Here is a 17,928-nt window from a genome sequence, read left to right on the forward strand (position 1 = left end):
CTCAATTTAAGGACCATTTTTTGAGAAACTTGAGAATCACAGAATGGTTTAGGTTGGAAGGGACCATATAGATCATGTCATTCCAACCCCCTGCCATGGGCAGGGACACCTTCCACTAGACCAGGTTGCTCCAAGCCCTATTCAACTTGACCTTGGACATTTCCAGGGATTGGGCATCCACAGTTTCTCTGGGCAACCTGTGCCAGGGCCTCACCATCCTTTAGAGGGAAGGATTTATTTATTCCTAATATCCAATTTAAATCTATCTTCTTTGAGTGTAAAGCTACTTTCTCTTGTCCTGTCACTACATGTCCTTGTCAAAAATCCCTCTCCAGTTTTCTTGTAGGCTCCCTTCAGGTACGGGAAAGTCCTTTAAAGTCTCCCTGGTGCCTTCTCCAGGCTGAACAGTCCTAATTCTGTCCTCATAGGAGAGTTGCTCCATCCCTCTGAGCATCTTCATTACCGTCCTCTGGACTTGCTCCAACATGTTGATGTCCTTCCTGTGCTGGGGACTCAGGTTCTAAATTCTTAAGGCTAATTGTTTTCTGGAATATTGCCTATATAGTAGTCTAATAGCAGTCTAAATTACAAAAATATTTATATAAATAACTATTTTTCTAATATTTTTGTATGCTTTTTCATACAATCAATTTTATCAGTATATGTACTAATTTCAGTCTTTATTTTATCAAATGTTCATGTTCCTAATGTTTTTGGGGCTTTTTTTATCATTGTCACTTTAGGATGGCGATCCTTCAGTAAAGAATGCTGCATCTTTTTCCTTGAGGTCACCACAGGCAGTCTGCTCTCCAGCTGGAAGTGATGGAACCCTTAAAGGTAATCTAGCAGTCATGTATATCAATGTATTTTTTTTCCTAATTTCAAAAACCAGAGAGTTTAAAGAGATGTTTTGTTAATTCTCATGAGTTCTGTATTCCAATAGTACTAAATTGTATGTCATTAAGTTATGGATACAAAATTATTTTGAGCCCTGATTCAGAAGAAAATTTTTGAAGTTTCAAAAATTGACTAATCATACTTCAAAACAAAGCTCAAATTCATGGAGGACAGAATAATTTTAAATCCTTTCCAATATAAGGATTAAAATATAAGAATTATTTCAGTTGCTCTACATAAGAAAAAATTTAAAGGCAGCACTACAAGAATTGAACTCTTAACCAACTCAAAAGTGTTTTAACATGCAATGCTTGTCTTGATTGCAATCATCAAATTTTATGAATTTGAAATTAAAAGTAGTTCAATGAACACAATATACATAGCATAAATGAAGCCTGAAAACCTTAGCTGTGGAGAAGGAATAGTGTAAACTGTCAGCCAGATGAGAAAATAATTTTTATGCTAAAATATGTAATGCATACTGTTGTTTTTAATATAATCCCAAAGAAGCAATGGCTGAGATAGATGAGATTTAGTAAGATAGGGGTTTGGACATATTCTTACTAATCTAGGCTTTCAGTGTTTATGTATTTACATGGCAATAGTAAAAAGATGCAACAGTGTTTTCTTGTCTTTAGCCCTGAAAAAAAATTAGGTCTTTATGGGTGGTAAGGTTAGGTGGAGAGGGAGAAGAGGAGATGGGGGAGATTCCAGAGAAGGTGAGGGTATTGGGCTTGTGCAGCTGGGATAAGACAAGTCTTTGAGGGGGGACAGGGATGATGATGACAGAGACACAGACAGGATGACATACAGTGGACAGACAGACCTTAAAGCAGTCTCGTCATACCTATGAGGAGATTATCAGGAAGACTTGAGTCAGGCTTTCCACAGTTGTGAAGGAAGGATGAGAGACAAAGGACTTATACTGAAATGGGAGGTTCTGACTAGGTAGAAGGAAAACCTTTTTCACTATCAGGACAGTCAAGCATTGGAAAAACCCAGAGAATCTGTGCATTTTTCATCCTTGGAGGTTTTCAAGACCAGTCTGGATAAAGCCCTGCATAACATGGTGTTGTGGTTTAGGAATGGTACTCCCCAATTCAGTGCCCTCACTGAGACTCCAAACCACATACCACTCCCTTGCTCCCCCATTTTCCCCTTCTCCTCCCCCTGCAACAGGCTGGAGAGGACAATATGAAGCACAAAAGGTAAAGATCATGTGTTGAGATAAGAACAATTTACTGAAAACAGCAATGAGATAAGAAAATTAACAGTAACAGCAACAATACTAATGACTGAGTATAAGAAAAGAAATTCACACGGAAACCATCCAACAGTAGACAATACTGGACAGCTCCCTCCTCCTGCTCTCTCCAGTGGAAGGAACCCCTTTCCCCCACCCCTGGCAATGACAAGAGGTGGTATAGAATAACTTCCAGGTCCTGACCATACCCCCTCCCAGCTACTGCAAAAATTAACCCTGTCCTAGCCAGAATCAGGACAGATTGTTTTGCTCACCCTGCTTTGAGCATGAAGATCAACTAAAAGCCTCTTGAAGTTCCTTAGTGTGCTGGTTTAAAAGTAAACTGGTGGGAGAAATGAACCCAACTCAAAAGATTACAAGTCAGAGTTACAATTTACTAAGAAGATTACAATACAATGATACAGGGAAAACTGGTTTTAACCTCCAAAGACAGATGTATAACCCAGCACCCTGGGACAAGAACAGAATGGTGTTTGTTAGCCCCTGTGCTGAGCACCACGTGGCCCCTGGGGTGCAAAGTAAAAAGAAAGGAAAACCTGTTGGTCCAGATGATGGTCGCAGTCCTGTTGAAGTAATAATCGCAGTCCTGTCAAGAGCGGCAGGGGCAGTCCTGTTGAAATTCTGGTCCTCCTTCTAATCCAGTGAGTGGTACCAGAAGTCCCAAAACCCAAAGTTTATATATGCTCAAATTCAGGTGGGAATGCCCAGTACCTCCCCCAGGACAGGGAGTTTCACAATGGGTGATTTAACTCTGTAAGTCATGAGATAATTTTGGAATCTTTGACGGTCTAGGTGTTGCAACTGCCTATTATGCCTGTCCTAGGTGGCCCATTAGCAGAGATGATTCACACCCTCAGGCTGGGTGTGAAGGTGTTAATGCCTTTCTGGAGAGGAGTTATTGGTGTGAAAACAAAAGAACATTCCCCTGTCTCAACGGGTTTCTTTAACACCCAGCTTGTAGCCTGAGATGTCAGGTGTGCCCTGGGCAACTGCTGGAAACAATGCATTTATTAACAATCTGTAAGAAATGACATATAGGGTGTCGAATACACAGTTTTGGTTATACTTAGTGATAAACTGGTCCCAGTCCCTGTAACTAGGACACTGTAGTGGGTTGACCCTCGCCAGATACCAGGTACCCACTAAAGCTGCTCTCTCACTCTCCCTCTGCAGCTGGGCAGAGGAGAGAGGAAAAAAACCAGCTAAGGATTCATGAGTTGAGATAAGAGCTGGGAGAGATCAGTTACTGATTACCTTCACAGGCAAAACAGACTCACAGTGGGGATAGTACTTAAATTTATTACTAACAGGATAAGAGCCAAAGAGCGAGAAATAAAACAGTCTTAAAAACACCTTCCCCCCACCCCTCCTTCCTTCCATGTTATCCCTCCTCCCTGCCAGAGGTGCAGCAGGCGGGGAATGGGGGTTATGGTCAGTTGATGTTTCTGCCGCTGCTCAGGGAGAGGAGTCCTTCCCCTGCTCCTTCCCATGGGAGACAGTCCTTGATGGACCTCTCCAGTGTGAGTCCATCCCTCAGGCAACAGTTCTTCCCAATCTGCTGTCCCGTGGGTCACTCCTCCATGGGGTGCAGTCCTGCACAGATGAGTTGTACCGACATGGGTCCCATAGAGGGGCCACAAGTCCTACCCGGGGAAAACCTGCTCCACCGTGGGCTTCCCTCTCCACGGGCTGCAGGTCTCTGGCAGGACCCTGCTCCATGTTGGGCCTCCACAGGGTCACAGCCTCCTTCATGCATCCACCTGCTCCAGCATGGGCTCCTCCATGGGCTGCAGGTGGATCTCTGCACCCTGATGGTCCTCCATGGGCTGCAAGGAGCCAGCCTGCTTCACCATGGTCTTTACCACAGGCTGCAGGGGCCACAGCTCTGGTGCCTGGAGCACCTCCTCCCCCTCCTTCTGCACTGACCTTGGTGTCTACCTTGTTCCCATGTTCTCACTCTGCTCTTCCCTGGCTGGAATTCTTCTGGGCAACAACCTTCTGTTCTTAAATATGTTGTCACAGAGGCTTTACTATTACTCCTGATTGGCTTGGCCTTGGCCAGTGGCAGGAAGTCCATCCTGGAGCCAGATGGCATTGGCTTCACGGGACAGGGGAAGCTTCTAGCAGCTTCTAACAAAAACCACTCCTGTAGTCCCCCACTACTAAAACCCAGCCACAGAAAACCACTACAGACAGTAACTGAATTATCCTATGATCCTGTGACTGATAAATGATCTCTGTGGTTCATCTTCTGCAGGCATATACTGTGGTAAACAGAAGAAATGTGGCTGAAATGCAAGTGAGAAGTAGTTGTATAGCATGCCAGCAGCATCAGTATTTTAGAAAGTCTTGTGCTAAAGGACTTGTTGTGAGACTTGTGTAAATGACAAAGACTAAATGTGGTTGTTTTTCTTTATCTATCTCAGTACACAAAATCAATGTTTGTTGATCTTATCAGTTAAACAACATTGTGAATCTAAGCTACTTCCACTTAAATATATGATTACCACTCATCTAGAAGAATATTTGAGTTATTTTTCTGTTTAAAGTTGCTACTGTTGCAATTGGTTGTCTAGGAACTCATTTTGAAGGGATACCTCTTCAGAATATTTCTGAAAACAATCTGATTGTACAATTCAGATTGTAACATTTCAGCATTCGAGAGGCTAAAAAAAGTGAAAGAGGAGCTTTTTGATTTACCTGTTAGCTTTACTTTTCTCATTGATAAAGCACACAACTGAAATAGTTACTAATGATGCTACCATTTTGCCTTCTTAAAGAAATTAATGAACCCTGATCAAAAGGACCAGTTCTTGATGCTGCAAGAATCTTGCCAGATATTTACTTCCTCTAATCTTGCATTTTAGAAATGTATTGAAGAGATGTGGATAATCAGTGCTACTTAGAATATGTGATCCTTGACAGTGAGGTTTTGGCCTATAATTTGGACTATAAGAAATTGGTTATGCTGATAAATTTTCCACTGATGAACAAACATCAAGTATTTACACCGAGCTTTTTCTCGCTACTCTCATTCGTCCTTGAAAGTCTGATTAAGAAGTTGCAAACTTTGATAAAGAAAATTAGCAAAATAATTATTTTTTTGTTTGGGAAAACAAAAAGAATGGCACTAGACACCAGTTCAGAGAAAAATCACAAGAAGGATAACATCTAAACTTTCTTTTATAGCATAGAAATGTGAGGCAATTACTAAAGGTATGGGTACAGGCTGCTTTTGTGTACTTCTAACAGAGAAGTAACAAGGACTTCTGGAGACTTGGAGACTGTGATTGTACAACCTTGAAATACTTCAAGACTAGTGTGCCATGATATGATTACAGTCTCTTCAGGAGGTATAGGAAGGGCAGGTGAGGTGGGGGGAGTGTGGTATTGTATGCAATGGAGGGACTGGAATGTCTGGAGCTCACAGTTGGCAATGGCACAGTTGAGAGCCTCTGGGTAAGGAGTAATGGACAAAGAAATAATGCAGATGTCACCATGAGAGTCTGCTATAGACCTCCTAGCCAGGATGATGATACCGACAAATTATTCTTTGAGGAACTAAGGGACACTTCCAAATCAACTGCCCTTGTCCTTATGGGGGACTTCAACTTGCCGGATGTTAAGTGGGAATATCACACAACTGGCACAAACAGGTCCAGAAGATTGTTAAAACACCTGGGTGATAACTTCATGGTACAGGTAATAAGGGAGCCAACTAGGAAAGGTGCCCTCCTTAATTTGTTGCTTGTTAACAGAAAAGGTCTCATGAAGGAAATGGGGATTGGAGGACATCTTGACCACAGAGACTGCAAAGTGATTGAGTTTAAAATCTCTGATGGCAGGATGAAAAGTGCCAGCAAAACTTCAACCCTGGATATGAGGAGAGCAGACTTTAGGTTGCTCAGGGAACTAGTGAGTGAGGTCCCCTGGGAAAAAACTTTTGAAGGTACTGGGGCCCATCAGTGCTGGTCACTTTTTAAGCACCACCTCCTAAGAGCACAGGAGCAGCACTTCCTAAATGTCAGAAGTCAAGCAGGCAAGGCAGAAGACCAGCTTGGCTGAACAGGGATCTTCTTCTGGAGCTAAGGCAAAAAAAGAAAGTGTATGGCCAGTGGAAGCAAGGTCAGGTGACATGGGAAGAATAAAGAGATGCTACTTGTCACTGTAGGGAGGAAATTTGTGCTGTCAAAGCTCAATTGGACTTGAAGCTGGGCAGTATTGTGGAGGACAATAAAAAGAGTTTTTTAATATGTCAGTAGCAAAAGGTAGTGCAAAAATAACATTGACCCATTCCAGGATGAGGATGGTCACCTCACAAACAGGGACAGAGACAAGGCAGAGGTGTTTAACTCATTCTTTGCCTCTGTCTTCAACACTGATGACAGGCTAAGGGTGCCTCAGTACCCTGAGCTGGAGGACCATGACTGCAAGAATGATCGACTCCCAGGTGACCCTGAAGTTGTGCGGGATCTGCTGATCCATCTGAATCCCCATAAGTCTATGGGACCTGATGGGAATCATCCAAGAATACTCAAAGAGCTGCTGATGTTATTGTGAGACCTCTCTCAATGATTTTTTGAATGGTCTTGGGAATCTGGAGAGGTCCCAGCTGACTGGAAGCTGGCAAATGCTGTCCAAATTTTCAAGAAGGGCAAGAAAGATGACCTTGGAAACTACAGGCCTGTCAGTCTCACTTCAGTGACTGGTAAAGTTATGGAGAGGAATAGTAAAGTTAGGACCATGAACTTTAGGAAAGCAATCTTCTAACTCTTCTAGGAGTTAGTCAGTAGGACCTCCTGGGAAACTGCCCTCAGGGAGAAGGGAACAGAACAGAGCTGGCAGATCTTTAAGAAAGTCTTCCATAAAGTGCAAGTGATCCCCAGGAGCAAGAAATCAGGCAAGGAAGGCAAGAGACCAGCACGGCTGAGTAAAGATCTGCTGGTCAAACTAAAGGGCAGGAAAGAAATGCAGAGGCAGTGGAAACTAGGACAGGTAACCTGGGAAGAATATAGAGATGAAGATTGGTTGTGTAGGCATGGGGTCAGGAAGGCCAAGGGGAAGCTGAAGCATAAGCTGGCAAGGAACACAAAGAATAACAGGAAGGGCTTCTACAGGTATTTCAGTCAGAAAAGGAAGGTCACAGAAGAAATTATCCCCCTCACACTCCCCAATAAACAATGCTGTTTTAGTATTCAATGGCAACCTCTCTTCCCACACCTCTTGAGTGGATGGACAGCAGGACAGGGACTGGGGAAGCACAGTCCTTCCCACTGTAAGTGAAGATCAGGCTTGTGACCACATGAGGAACCTGAATGTACATCAGTCTATGAGACCTGATGAGAAACATCCCAGAGTCCTGAGGGAACTGGTTGATGGAGTTGCCAAGCCACTCCATGATATCTGAAAAGTCATGGCAGTCAGGGGAAGTCCCAGGTGACTGGAAAAACTGAAACATTTCATCCACCTTTAAAAAGGGTAGAAAGGAGGACCCTGGGAACTACCACCCTGTAAGCCTTACCTCTGTTCCTGGGAAGATCATGGAACAGATCTTCCTAGAAACTCTGCTAAGGCACATGGAGGAAAGGGAGTAGATTTGGGACAACCAGCATGACTTCACCAAGGGCAAGTTCTGCCTGACCAACCCAGTAGCCTTCTATGATGGAGTGACTCCATCACTGGGCAAGGGAAGAATCATAGAATCGATCAGATTGAAAAAGACCTCTTAGATCATCAAGTCCAACCCTTGATTCAACGCCCGTGGTTACTAGACCATCGCAGTAAGTGCCACATCCAGTCTCATCTTAATAATCTCCAGGGACGGTGAATCCACCACCTCTCTTGGCAACCCATTCCAATGTCTAATTACCCTCTCTGTAAAAAACTTTTTCCTAATATTCCACCTAAACCTCCCCTGGCAGAACTTAAGACCATGCCCTTTTGTCCTACTACTGGTTGCCTGTGAGAAGAGACCTGTTGGGTGGACGTCAGCCTTCCTGAACTGAGGGGCCCAGAACTGGACACAATACTCCATGTGTGGCCTCACCAGTGCTGAGTACAGGGGAAAAATCACTTCCCTGGTACTGCTGACCACACTGTTTCTGATACAGACCAGGATACCATTGGCCTTCTTGGCCACCTGGGCACACTGCTGACTCATGTTCAGCCTCCTGTCAATCCAAACTCCCAGATCCCTTTCTGCCTGGCTGCTCCCCAACCACTCTGTGCCCAGTCTGTAGCGCTGCAGGGGGTTGTTGTGGCCAAAGTGCAGGACCTGGCACTTGGCCTTGTTGAACATCATCCTGCTGGAATCAGACCATCTCTCCAGCTTGTCCAGGTCTGTCTGAAGAGCCCTCCTGCCTTCCAACTGATCAACACTCCCCCCAACATGGTGTCATTTGCAAATTTGCTAATGGTACTATCAATCCCTTCATCCAGATCACCGATAAAGATATTAAATAGAACTGGGCCCAACACTGATCCCTGGGGGACACCACTAGTGACTGGTCACCAACTGGATGCAGCACCGTTCACCACCACTCTCTGGGCCTGGCCCTCCAGCCAGGTCTTAACCCAGCATAGAGCGCAGTTGTGGGCTGCAAGCTTTTTCAGGAGAATGCTATGGGAGACCATGTCAAAGACTTTCCTGAAGTCTGGATAGACTACATCCACAGTCTTCCCCTCATCCACCAGGCAGGTCACCTGATCATAACAGATCAGGTTGGTCAGACAGAACCCGTGCTGGCTGAATCTGATCCCTTGTCCATCCAGGTGTTGTGTGCTTGCATTTAGGATGATCTGCTCCATGACTGTGCCAGGCACTGAGGTCAGGCTGACAGGCCTGTAGTTTCCCAGGTCCTCCTTGCAGCCCTTTTTGTGGATTGGCGTGACATTCGCCAACTTCCAATCATCTGGGACCTCCCCAGAGAGTCGGGACTGTTGGTAGATGATGGAGAGCAGCTTGGTGAGCTCTTCCGCCAGCTCTCATCACCCTAGGATGGATCTCATCTGGTCCCATGGACTTCTGAGGATCCAAGTGGGTCAACAGGTCTGTCTCAGTTTAAATGAGACACAGGTGTTTTGCTGAGGATGAATTATGAGGAAGACCCAAACTCCTCCCTCTAAGCAATTGTAAATCCGAAATTAAGGGGCTCCGATTGAAGAGAAAAAAAATGTGGAAAAAGGAAAAATAACAGCCCTTTATTAAAAGATATATGTGTATTGACAGAAACAACAAAAGAAAACAAGTAAGACAAACAAACAATACTCCTATACACACAAATAATCTTCTTTAAAGCAAACCAATAAACAAGCACAGGAAAAAAAAGCTAAATAGTTCAGTTTGTGCCCTTTGGTGCAATTCTGACCACAATCAACAGGGGGTGTGTTGGATCACTGGAGATGCAGAGCATGCAGTGTTGCATGCTGGTCGGCAGAGGGCACTGTGGGATAACTGGTTGTTGCTATGTGGGGGAAGACACTTCAGGGTGTGTTGGAGAAACCGAATATGGGTTTCCCTCCCCCCCACACTGGGAAAGGGGAGAGAGAGAAGGGAGAGAAACAACAAAAAAAGTCCTCCCCAATGGGAAAAACTCATTCTGTCCTGCTGACCAAATCGTGCGGTATAGTTTTTCCCTCTCCCTTTGATGTGCACAAGAACCACTGCTAAGAAAGAAACAAACGGGAATGGGGAAGGGGAAAAACCTCCCAAAACAGTTCCTATCCAATGAAAATCCAAGCAGAATCCACAGCTGACAGCCAGACTGAAAACAAAACCCACTCCGAGCTCTTACTCTGAGCTCTTACTCTGATCTTGTTCCAGCTTTAACAGCCACCTGAACTCCTCTCCCCCATTTCTCAGGAGACGAGAGGGGAAAAAAAAAAAAAATAAAAAGGAACTCCTCCCCCTTCCCCAAAAGCAAGATTCTGAGGGCCATTAACTAGAAATGTGGCCTTACCAGCAGCTTCTTTTGTGTTCCTTAACTGCCCATTTAAACATTTCCTCCACGCAGTGGGCAGGGGGAAGGGAAAAATTGCTGCTTTGTTTCTAAGAACCAGCAAAACAATGACAAGGTCACAAACTGTCCCTCATGGATTACAGAAGGGCTATTCGGCTTCGTGTCTCTTTCTACCAGTTCCAGAAGCCAGGTGTCCTGAGGACAACCTGTCTCACTGCTGAAAATTAATGCAAAGAAGGTGTTAAGTACCTCAGCATTTTCCTCATCTTTGGTGACTATGTTCCTCCCCATGTCCAACAAAGAATGGAGGTTTTTCTGCTCCTGTGTGTTCAAGACTTGCTTCTTGAAACATTTCCATCCCTCCTGGACCCCTTTGTTTTCAAGGGCTGTTTCCCAGGGTACAATCTGAACCAGTCTTCTGAGTAAGCCAAAATCTGCCCTCCTGAAGTCCAGTGTAGAGGGTTTTTGATGACCCTTCTTGTATCCCTGAGTATTGAAAACTCTTATTATTTCATGGTCACTGTGCCCCAGATGGCCTCCAACCACTACATCTCCTACCAACCCCTCTCTCTTTGGTAACAGTAGGTCTAGTGGGGCCCCATCTCTGGTAGGCTCATTTACCAGCTGGAGCAGGAAATTATCCTCTATACACTCTAGGAATCTCCTAGACTGCCTCTTCTCCACTGTGTGGAGTTCCCAGCAGACATCCAGGAGGTTAAAGTCACCAACGAGAACAAGGGTTGGCAATTTTGAGACATCTGCCAGTTGTTTGAAGAATAATTCATCATCCTGGTTGGATGATCTATAAAAGACTCCCACCGGAATGTCCGCCTTGTTGGCTTTCCCCTTAATTCTGATCCATAGGCTTTCAGCCTTATTGTTACTGACTTCAAGTTCTACAGAGTCAAGAGACTCTCTAACATACAGAGCCACCCCTCCACCTCTCCCACCTTGCCTGTCCCTTCTGAAGAGCTTGTAACCATCCATGGCAGTACTCCAGTCATGTGAGTCATCCCACCACGTTTCTGTGATGGCAACTACATCATAACTTTCTTGCTGCACCATGGCTTCCAACTGGGCTGCTGATATCACTTCTAACTCTGGTTTTCCACTCTTAGGCTTGTCTCTGGAGATCTTGGTTTCAATCCCTTTCCCCTTCAAACCTAGTTGTGACGGTTTGGACTTGGCTTTTTGCCAAATGTCCGAAAGTTAGGACAGTAGCTCCCTTTCTCTCCCTTCTTTTTTCCCTTAGGTTAAAGGAGAAAGAAATTATAAAAATTAAAGAACCCACAGTCAAGCTGCTTATATAAAAATATATCTATATTTTCGTAAATTTCAATTATGTACAGTTAAGATGCTATATACACAGTAAAAGGGGGTCCACCTCCCGAAGGGACAGGGAAAGGGGAAAAAAGGGGACGAAAGGGAACAAAAGGGACACCGAATAGGTATACTAGATCAAACTATACTAATAACTAACAAAACAGATCTCACCACGTCCCTTAGAATAGCAGGATCGGCAGTCACAGCCAGCACTTTCTAAACCTCCACGTGGCAGGACAGTGGACTCTGCAGGCCTCAGCCTTAGATAAGCGAGACCAACGCAGAGACCCACTGTTCCCAAACCTCGCCGGAAGAGAAGAGAGCGAGGTCTCTAATCTCCGACTTATTTATACTCTGGTTTACGTAAAAATTGTATGGAATACTGGGTACTTGGCTCCTTCCTTGGTTATAAACTGGTCACCAAGGAAGGCCTAGACTAAAACCATCACATTCTCCACTCTTTATTTCATACTATTTTTACGTAAAACTTATATTTCGCGTTCATTTATATTCTGTGCATATATACACATATACATATTTGTATATAGTCCTTGTTTATTCTTCAGAGCATTTATTTTCTTGTAGAAGAATCAGTGTCAGCATCAGGATTGGTTTGGTTTTTATTCTTGGTCTTTAGGTCACAATCACAGTTCTGGTTTTCAGGGTTTCTCTTCTGGTCTGGGCTGGTCTATTACTGGATACTGGCATCAATTGTTCAGGCCTTTCTCATTTGGTGACTGGTTTTTTGTAAAACACAACTCAAAGCACATGATTAGTTTTTCCTCAAGGTTAAATTTTCTTGGGGCACGCAGTGGATTTCTTCATTTTTTTTCATTATCCACCAGGTATTTTCGGGTTTTTGAGCGAAAACAATCTTATGAATGGGTTTGTCTTGGCCTGAGGAAGGAGTAATCCAAACAGTTTTTCCTAACATATTTCTTAGATGGATTACTGGAACTTTGTTTCTATTTATAGTGTGGAGGGATTTTGCTTGGGCAGGACTAGCTCGATTGACAGAGCCTCTAGTGTTAATCAGCTAGGTGGCCTTGGCTAAGTGCTTGTTTCAGTTCTTGAAAGTACTATCACTTAGTGCTTTTAGAGTTGTTTTTAACAGTCTATTACACTTTTCAACTTTTCCAGCAGCGGGTGCATGATATGGAATGTGATATACTCATTTAATACCATGCTCCCGTGCCCAAGTGGCCACCAGATTATTTTTGAAATGAGTTCCGTTGTCTGACTCAATTCGGTCTGGAGTGCCATGTCTCCACAGGACCTGCTTTTTAAGACTTAGAATGGTATTTCGGGCTGTTGCATGTGGTACTGAATATGTCTCTAACCATCCAGGAGTTGCTTCCATCATGGTAAGCACATAGTGTTTACCTTGGCGGGTTTGTGGCAATGTGGTGTAATCAACTTGCCATGCTTCTTTGTATTTATACTTGTCCCAGCGTTCACTATACTACAGGGGTTTCAACCTTTTGGCCTGTTTAATGGCAGCACAGGTTTCACAGTCATGAATAACCTGGGAAATAGTGTTCATGGTTATATTTACTCCTCGGTTTCGTGCCCATCTATAGGTGGCATCTCAGCCCTGATGGCCTGAAGCATCATGGGCCCATCGAGCTAGGAATAATTCTTCCTTTTGCTGCCAGTCTAGGTCTACTTGTGACACCTCGACTTGTGCAGCGCAGTTTGCTTGTCTGTTATGAGCATGTTCTTTATTAGCTCGATCCTTGGGCACATGGGCATCGACATGACGGACTCTCACATTCAGTTTCTTTGCTTTGGCAGCGATGTTTTGCCACAAATCGGCAGTCTAGATGGGTTTTCTTCTACGTCTCCAATTCATTTTCTTCCACTTGTCTAACCATCTCTATAGGGCATTGGCTATTATCTATGAATTGGTGTATAGGTAGAGTTTTGGCCATCCTTGTCTTTCTGCAATGTCTAGGACCAATTGGACAGTTTTGAGTTTTGCAAACTGACTCGATTCACCTTTACCTTTAGTGGCTTCTGCCACCCTTCGGGTGGGACTCCACACAGCTGCTTTCTACTTCCGGCTCCTTCTTACAATGCGGCAAGAACCGTCAGTGAAAAGGGTATAGCGTGTCTCTTCATTTGGCAGTTGATTATATGGTGGAGTTTTTTCAGTTCGACTTACTGGTTCTTTTTCTTCTTCATTTGCTAGACTGAAGTTCCTACTTTCAGGCCAATTGGTTATAATTTTTAAAATTCCAGGGCGATTTGAGTTTTTCATTCGGACATGTTGCGTGATTAAAGCAATCCACTTGCTCCACGTGGCATTGGTGGCATGATGCGTAGAGGGCACCTTATCCTTGAACATCTAGTTCAGTACTGGTAATCGGGGTGCCAGGAAGAGCTGTGTTTCGGTACCGATCACTTCTGAGGCTGCTCGTATGCCTTCATATGCCGCTAAGATTTCCTTCTCCATAGGGGTGTAATTGGCCTCAGAACCTTTGTAGTTTCGGCTCCAGAAACTAAGTGGTCGCCCTCGCGTCTCACCAGGCACTTTTTGCTAGAGGCTCCAGGAGGGACCTTTATCTCCAGCTGTAGAGTAAAGTACATTCTTTATATCTGGTCCTGTCTTGACTGGCCCAAGAGCCACAGCATGTGCAATTTCTTGTTTGATTTGCTTGAAAGCCTGTTGTTGTTCAGGACCCCATTGGAAGTTGTTCTTTTTACGGGTCACAAAGTAAAGAGGGCTTACAATTTGGCTGTACTCGGGAATGTGCATCCTCCAGAAGTCTATGGCTCCCAGAAAAGTTTGGGTTTCTTTTTTGTTTGTCGGTGGAGCCATTGCTACGATCTTATTGATGATGTTTGTTGGAATCTGACGACGTCTATCTTACCATTTCACCCCTAGGAACTGAATTTCTCTGGCAGGTCCTTTGACTTTATTTTTCTTGATGGCAAAACCAGCCTTAAGGAGAATTTGGATGATCTTTTGTCTTTTTTCAAAAACTTCTTCTACTGTGTTCCTCTATACGATGATGTCATTGATGTACTGCAGGTGTTCTGGGGCCTTACCCTTCTCTAGGGTGGCCTGGATCAGTCTATGGTAAATGGTTGGACTGTGCTTCCACTCCTGGGGCAGTTGATTCCAGGTGTACTGCACACCCCTCCAGGTGAAAGCAAACTGTGGCCTGCACTCTGCTGTCAAGGGAATGGAGAAAAACGCATTAGCAATATCAATAGTGGCGTACCACTTCGCTGTCTTGGATTCCAGCTCGTACTGGAGCTCCAACATGTCTGGTACAGCAGCACTCAATGGTGGCGTGACTTCATTCAAGTCACGATAGTCTACTGTCAGTCTTCATTTTCCATCAGATTTATGTACAGGCCAGATAGGGCTGTTGAAGGGTGAGTGTGTTTTGCTGACTACCCTTTGGCTTTCTAACTTCCTGATCATTTTGTGAATGGGGATCACAGCACTTCGGTTTGTCCTATACTGTTGCCTGTGTACAGTTGCAGTGGCTATAGGCACTTGTTGATCTTTGACTCGGAGTAGTTCCACAACGGAAGGGTCTTCTGAGAGGCCAGATAGGGCAGACAATTGCTTGGACTTCTCTTCAATCACCGTGGCTACACCGAAAGCCCATCGGTACCTCTTCGGGTCTTTGAAGTATCCTTTTTTTAGGTAGTCCATACTAAGAATGCAAGGGGCTTTTGGCCCTGTCACAATGGAATGCTTTTGTCATTGGTTTCCTGTCAAGCTCATATCGGCCTCTATCACTGACAATTCTTGAGACCCTCCGGTCACTCTAGAAATAGAAACAGCCTCCACACTCTTATGCTCCGATGGCATTAAAGTATACTGGGCACCAGTATTCACTAAAGCCTGGTATTTCTGAGGATCCGATGTGCCAGGCCATCGAACCCACACAGCCCAGTAAACCCTATTATCTTCCTGGTCTCTATCTTTCTCCTGGCAGAAGGCAGGGCCCTTCTATTGGTCTTGATCAGAGTATTCATCGTCCGACTTTGACTTTGCCTTCTTAGAAGTTTTCTTGTTACTGTCAAAGCGGACCTCCATCTTTTTGTGTTTCAGGGATTGCAGGGCATCTGCATCAACTACATAGACAACTTTTTTGTTGTTTTCCTTTTGTTGTAATTCTCTTACTCTGTCCTCAAGTTTGGAAGTGGGTGCACTATCCCACTTCTTCATGTTTTTTCCCTTACTACGCAGATAGGACCACAGTTGGTTGTGTGATTTCCGTCTGGGGTATCCTCTCCTTCTGCGTGCTAGGAAAGGAGACTGTGAACGAGGTCGGGATCAAGATTGAGGTCGAAATCGTGGTCGAAACCACTTTATTGGTCTGCCTCCGTAGTCTCTATAATCTATGTAAACTCTATCATCTCTGTTCCTATAGTCGTCTTCATATCCGAAATATTCATAGGGCTTCTCCAGTGCTTCCTTAGGATGGGTAGGTCGGTGTCGGGCATCAGAGGACTTTTCTAAATTTTTGGCTATAGTCCTTATCCATGAACACATGGTGTCCATAGTTGGTTCATCCGTCTTTGGATTGTAAATTGATATCAAACAGTTGAGGTACGATGCAGGGGCACTTCTAATCACTTGCCTTCACATAGGCTCTGTACAGGCAATCTTCTCTGGTTCCAAACAGTCATAATAATCTGAATTGCAATATATGAGTTCCAGCATGGCTAATTCTCTTAGGTATTGGACGCCTTCTTCTGCAGTCATCCACTTCTTTGGCGAATTCATTAAATATTCTTTAAATGGATATTTTTCCCTCACACCATGGAGGATTCGGAGTCAGAGACTGAGATTGTATGTCTTTCTCGCGATTTCCTGTTCTATTTCACGGTCTATAGCGAGGGATTCTAGTTGCTGTGCCTCATGACCCTCTAACAAGTGGCTTTTGGCCCCATTATCCCAACATTTTACTAGCCAGGTGAGAATTTGTTCACCAGGCCGGCGGCTGTAATCCCGTCGTAGATCCCGGAGCTCTGCTGGGGTCATTGTTTGCAGTATTTCACTCGTTCGCACAACTTCTGTTCCGGAATAAGGGTCTCTCCTACGTGGAACCATTTCCACTTCCTTTCTGATGCTTCTACTTGGAACCGTTTTCTCTCTCTCTCTGCCTCTTTCACGTGGAGGCAGAGACTGAGCATGTAGCGGGGATAGACTTTTGCTCTGTTGTCTAAGCCCTCGAGGTGGAGGTAGCGAGTAGTCCTTCAGATTTTGGGATGAAGGTCTCAAACGTTTTTCTGTATCCTCTGCTGGAAAGTCAAGAAGAGAATATTTGGGTGTCAGCTTTTTTTTTGGTGGTTTATTGGCCATCTGTGCTGCCGCCCCTTCTTCCATTAGGTGTGCTCTCTTTTCTTTTGGGCGCGCTCCTAATTCTTTTGGGCGTGCTCCTTCTCTCGCTGCTGCTTCTTCCTCTTTTGCAGCCGTCCATTCGTTCACTACTACATAGCTGGATGGGGTAGGTTCCATGGGGCTGGCAAGTCCTTTTGCTCCTTCTTCTTCTTTTTTTTCTTCTTCTTCTTCTTCTTCTTCCTCTTCTTCTTCTCTTTTTATATGCCTTAATCGTGGAACTATGCCTGTAGCTTCTGCACTATCCCTTATCCATATCTTCTTCTTAGTTAGGGGAGCAATAGTGATTCTCGGGTTGGTAGTTTGGGTTTTCATCTCTGTTGTAGTCTTAACATTAGATGTTGTAGTTTGAGTTCCAGTGTCCACGAGATCTACGGTCTGGACTCCAGTTTCAACGGATTTAGCAGAAGTTGTGCTAACTTCAAGTTGGGTCTGTGTTCCATGCTCAGCTGAATTAACGGAGACAGCACTAACTTCAGGTTGAGTTTGTGTTCCACACTCAGTCAGCTTAACAGAGACGGCACTGACTTCGGGTTGAGTTTGTGTTCCATGTTCAGTCAGCTTAACAGAGATGGTGCTGATTTCGGGTTGAGTTTGTGTTCCACACTCAGTCAGTTCAACAGAGATGGTGCTGATTTCGGATTGAGTTTGTGTTTCACACTCAGTCAGTTTAACAGAGATGGTGCTGATTTCGGGTTGAGTTTGTGTTCCACACTCAGTCAGTTCAACAGAGATGGTGCTGATTTCAGGTTGAGTCTGTATCCCGACGTCTGTAGACTCAATAGGGGCATCATTTGTTTCAGGCGACATAGTTTGACTTTTTGCCTCTGCCCTAGGCTTTTGATAGTGATCTATGGCAGCTCCATAAGCTGTCACTAGACCCCAGCATAAAGCAAGGAGCTGCGTATTTGGATCATCGTATGAAAGACACTCTTCAACTAAACAACGTGCCATCTCGTCAGGATTAGACACTTGTTCTGGCGTGAAGTCCCAAACAATGGGAGGTGTCACACGCCCTACCAGTTTGCCGAAATTTACCCATGCTCCTTGCCATCCAGAAACTGGCCTTTCCAAGACCCTTCCCAAAGTTCCAGTGAATCCTCTAGAGGTCTGGCCTTTTC

General features: G+C 44.5%; 1 protein-coding gene and 1 long non-coding RNA gene across 2 annotated transcripts in view; both read left to right on the plus strand.

Annotated features, from left to right (window-relative positions):
- The window catches only part of LOC114059198 (nipped-B-like protein), a 170,383-nt gene that overhangs the window by 48,026 nt on the left and 104,429 nt on the right, over positions 1 to 17,928 (plus strand). Inside the window, exon 8 of the mRNA XM_027887383.1 lies at positions 744 to 837. Within this exon, the coding sequence (XP_027743184.1) occupies positions 744 to 837 (94 nt within the window). The remainder of the gene's footprint in view (positions 1 to 743; positions 838 to 17,928) is intronic.
- Positions 2,094 to 7,229, plus strand: LOC114059208. Its single transcript, XR_003571607.1, has 3 exons — positions 2,094 to 2,105; positions 6,421 to 6,429; positions 7,138 to 7,229. It is a non-coding gene; the product is annotated as an uncharacterized LOC114059208 (long non-coding RNA).

Source organism: Empidonax traillii, unplaced genomic scaffold (assembly GCF_003031625.1).
Source record: "Empidonax traillii isolate 1590-97213 ecotype Southwest subspecies unplaced genomic scaffold, ASM303162v1 scaffold208:size1045274, whole genome shotgun sequence".
Classification (NCBI taxonomy): domain Eukaryota; kingdom Metazoa; phylum Chordata; class Aves; order Passeriformes; family Tyrannidae; genus Empidonax; species Empidonax traillii.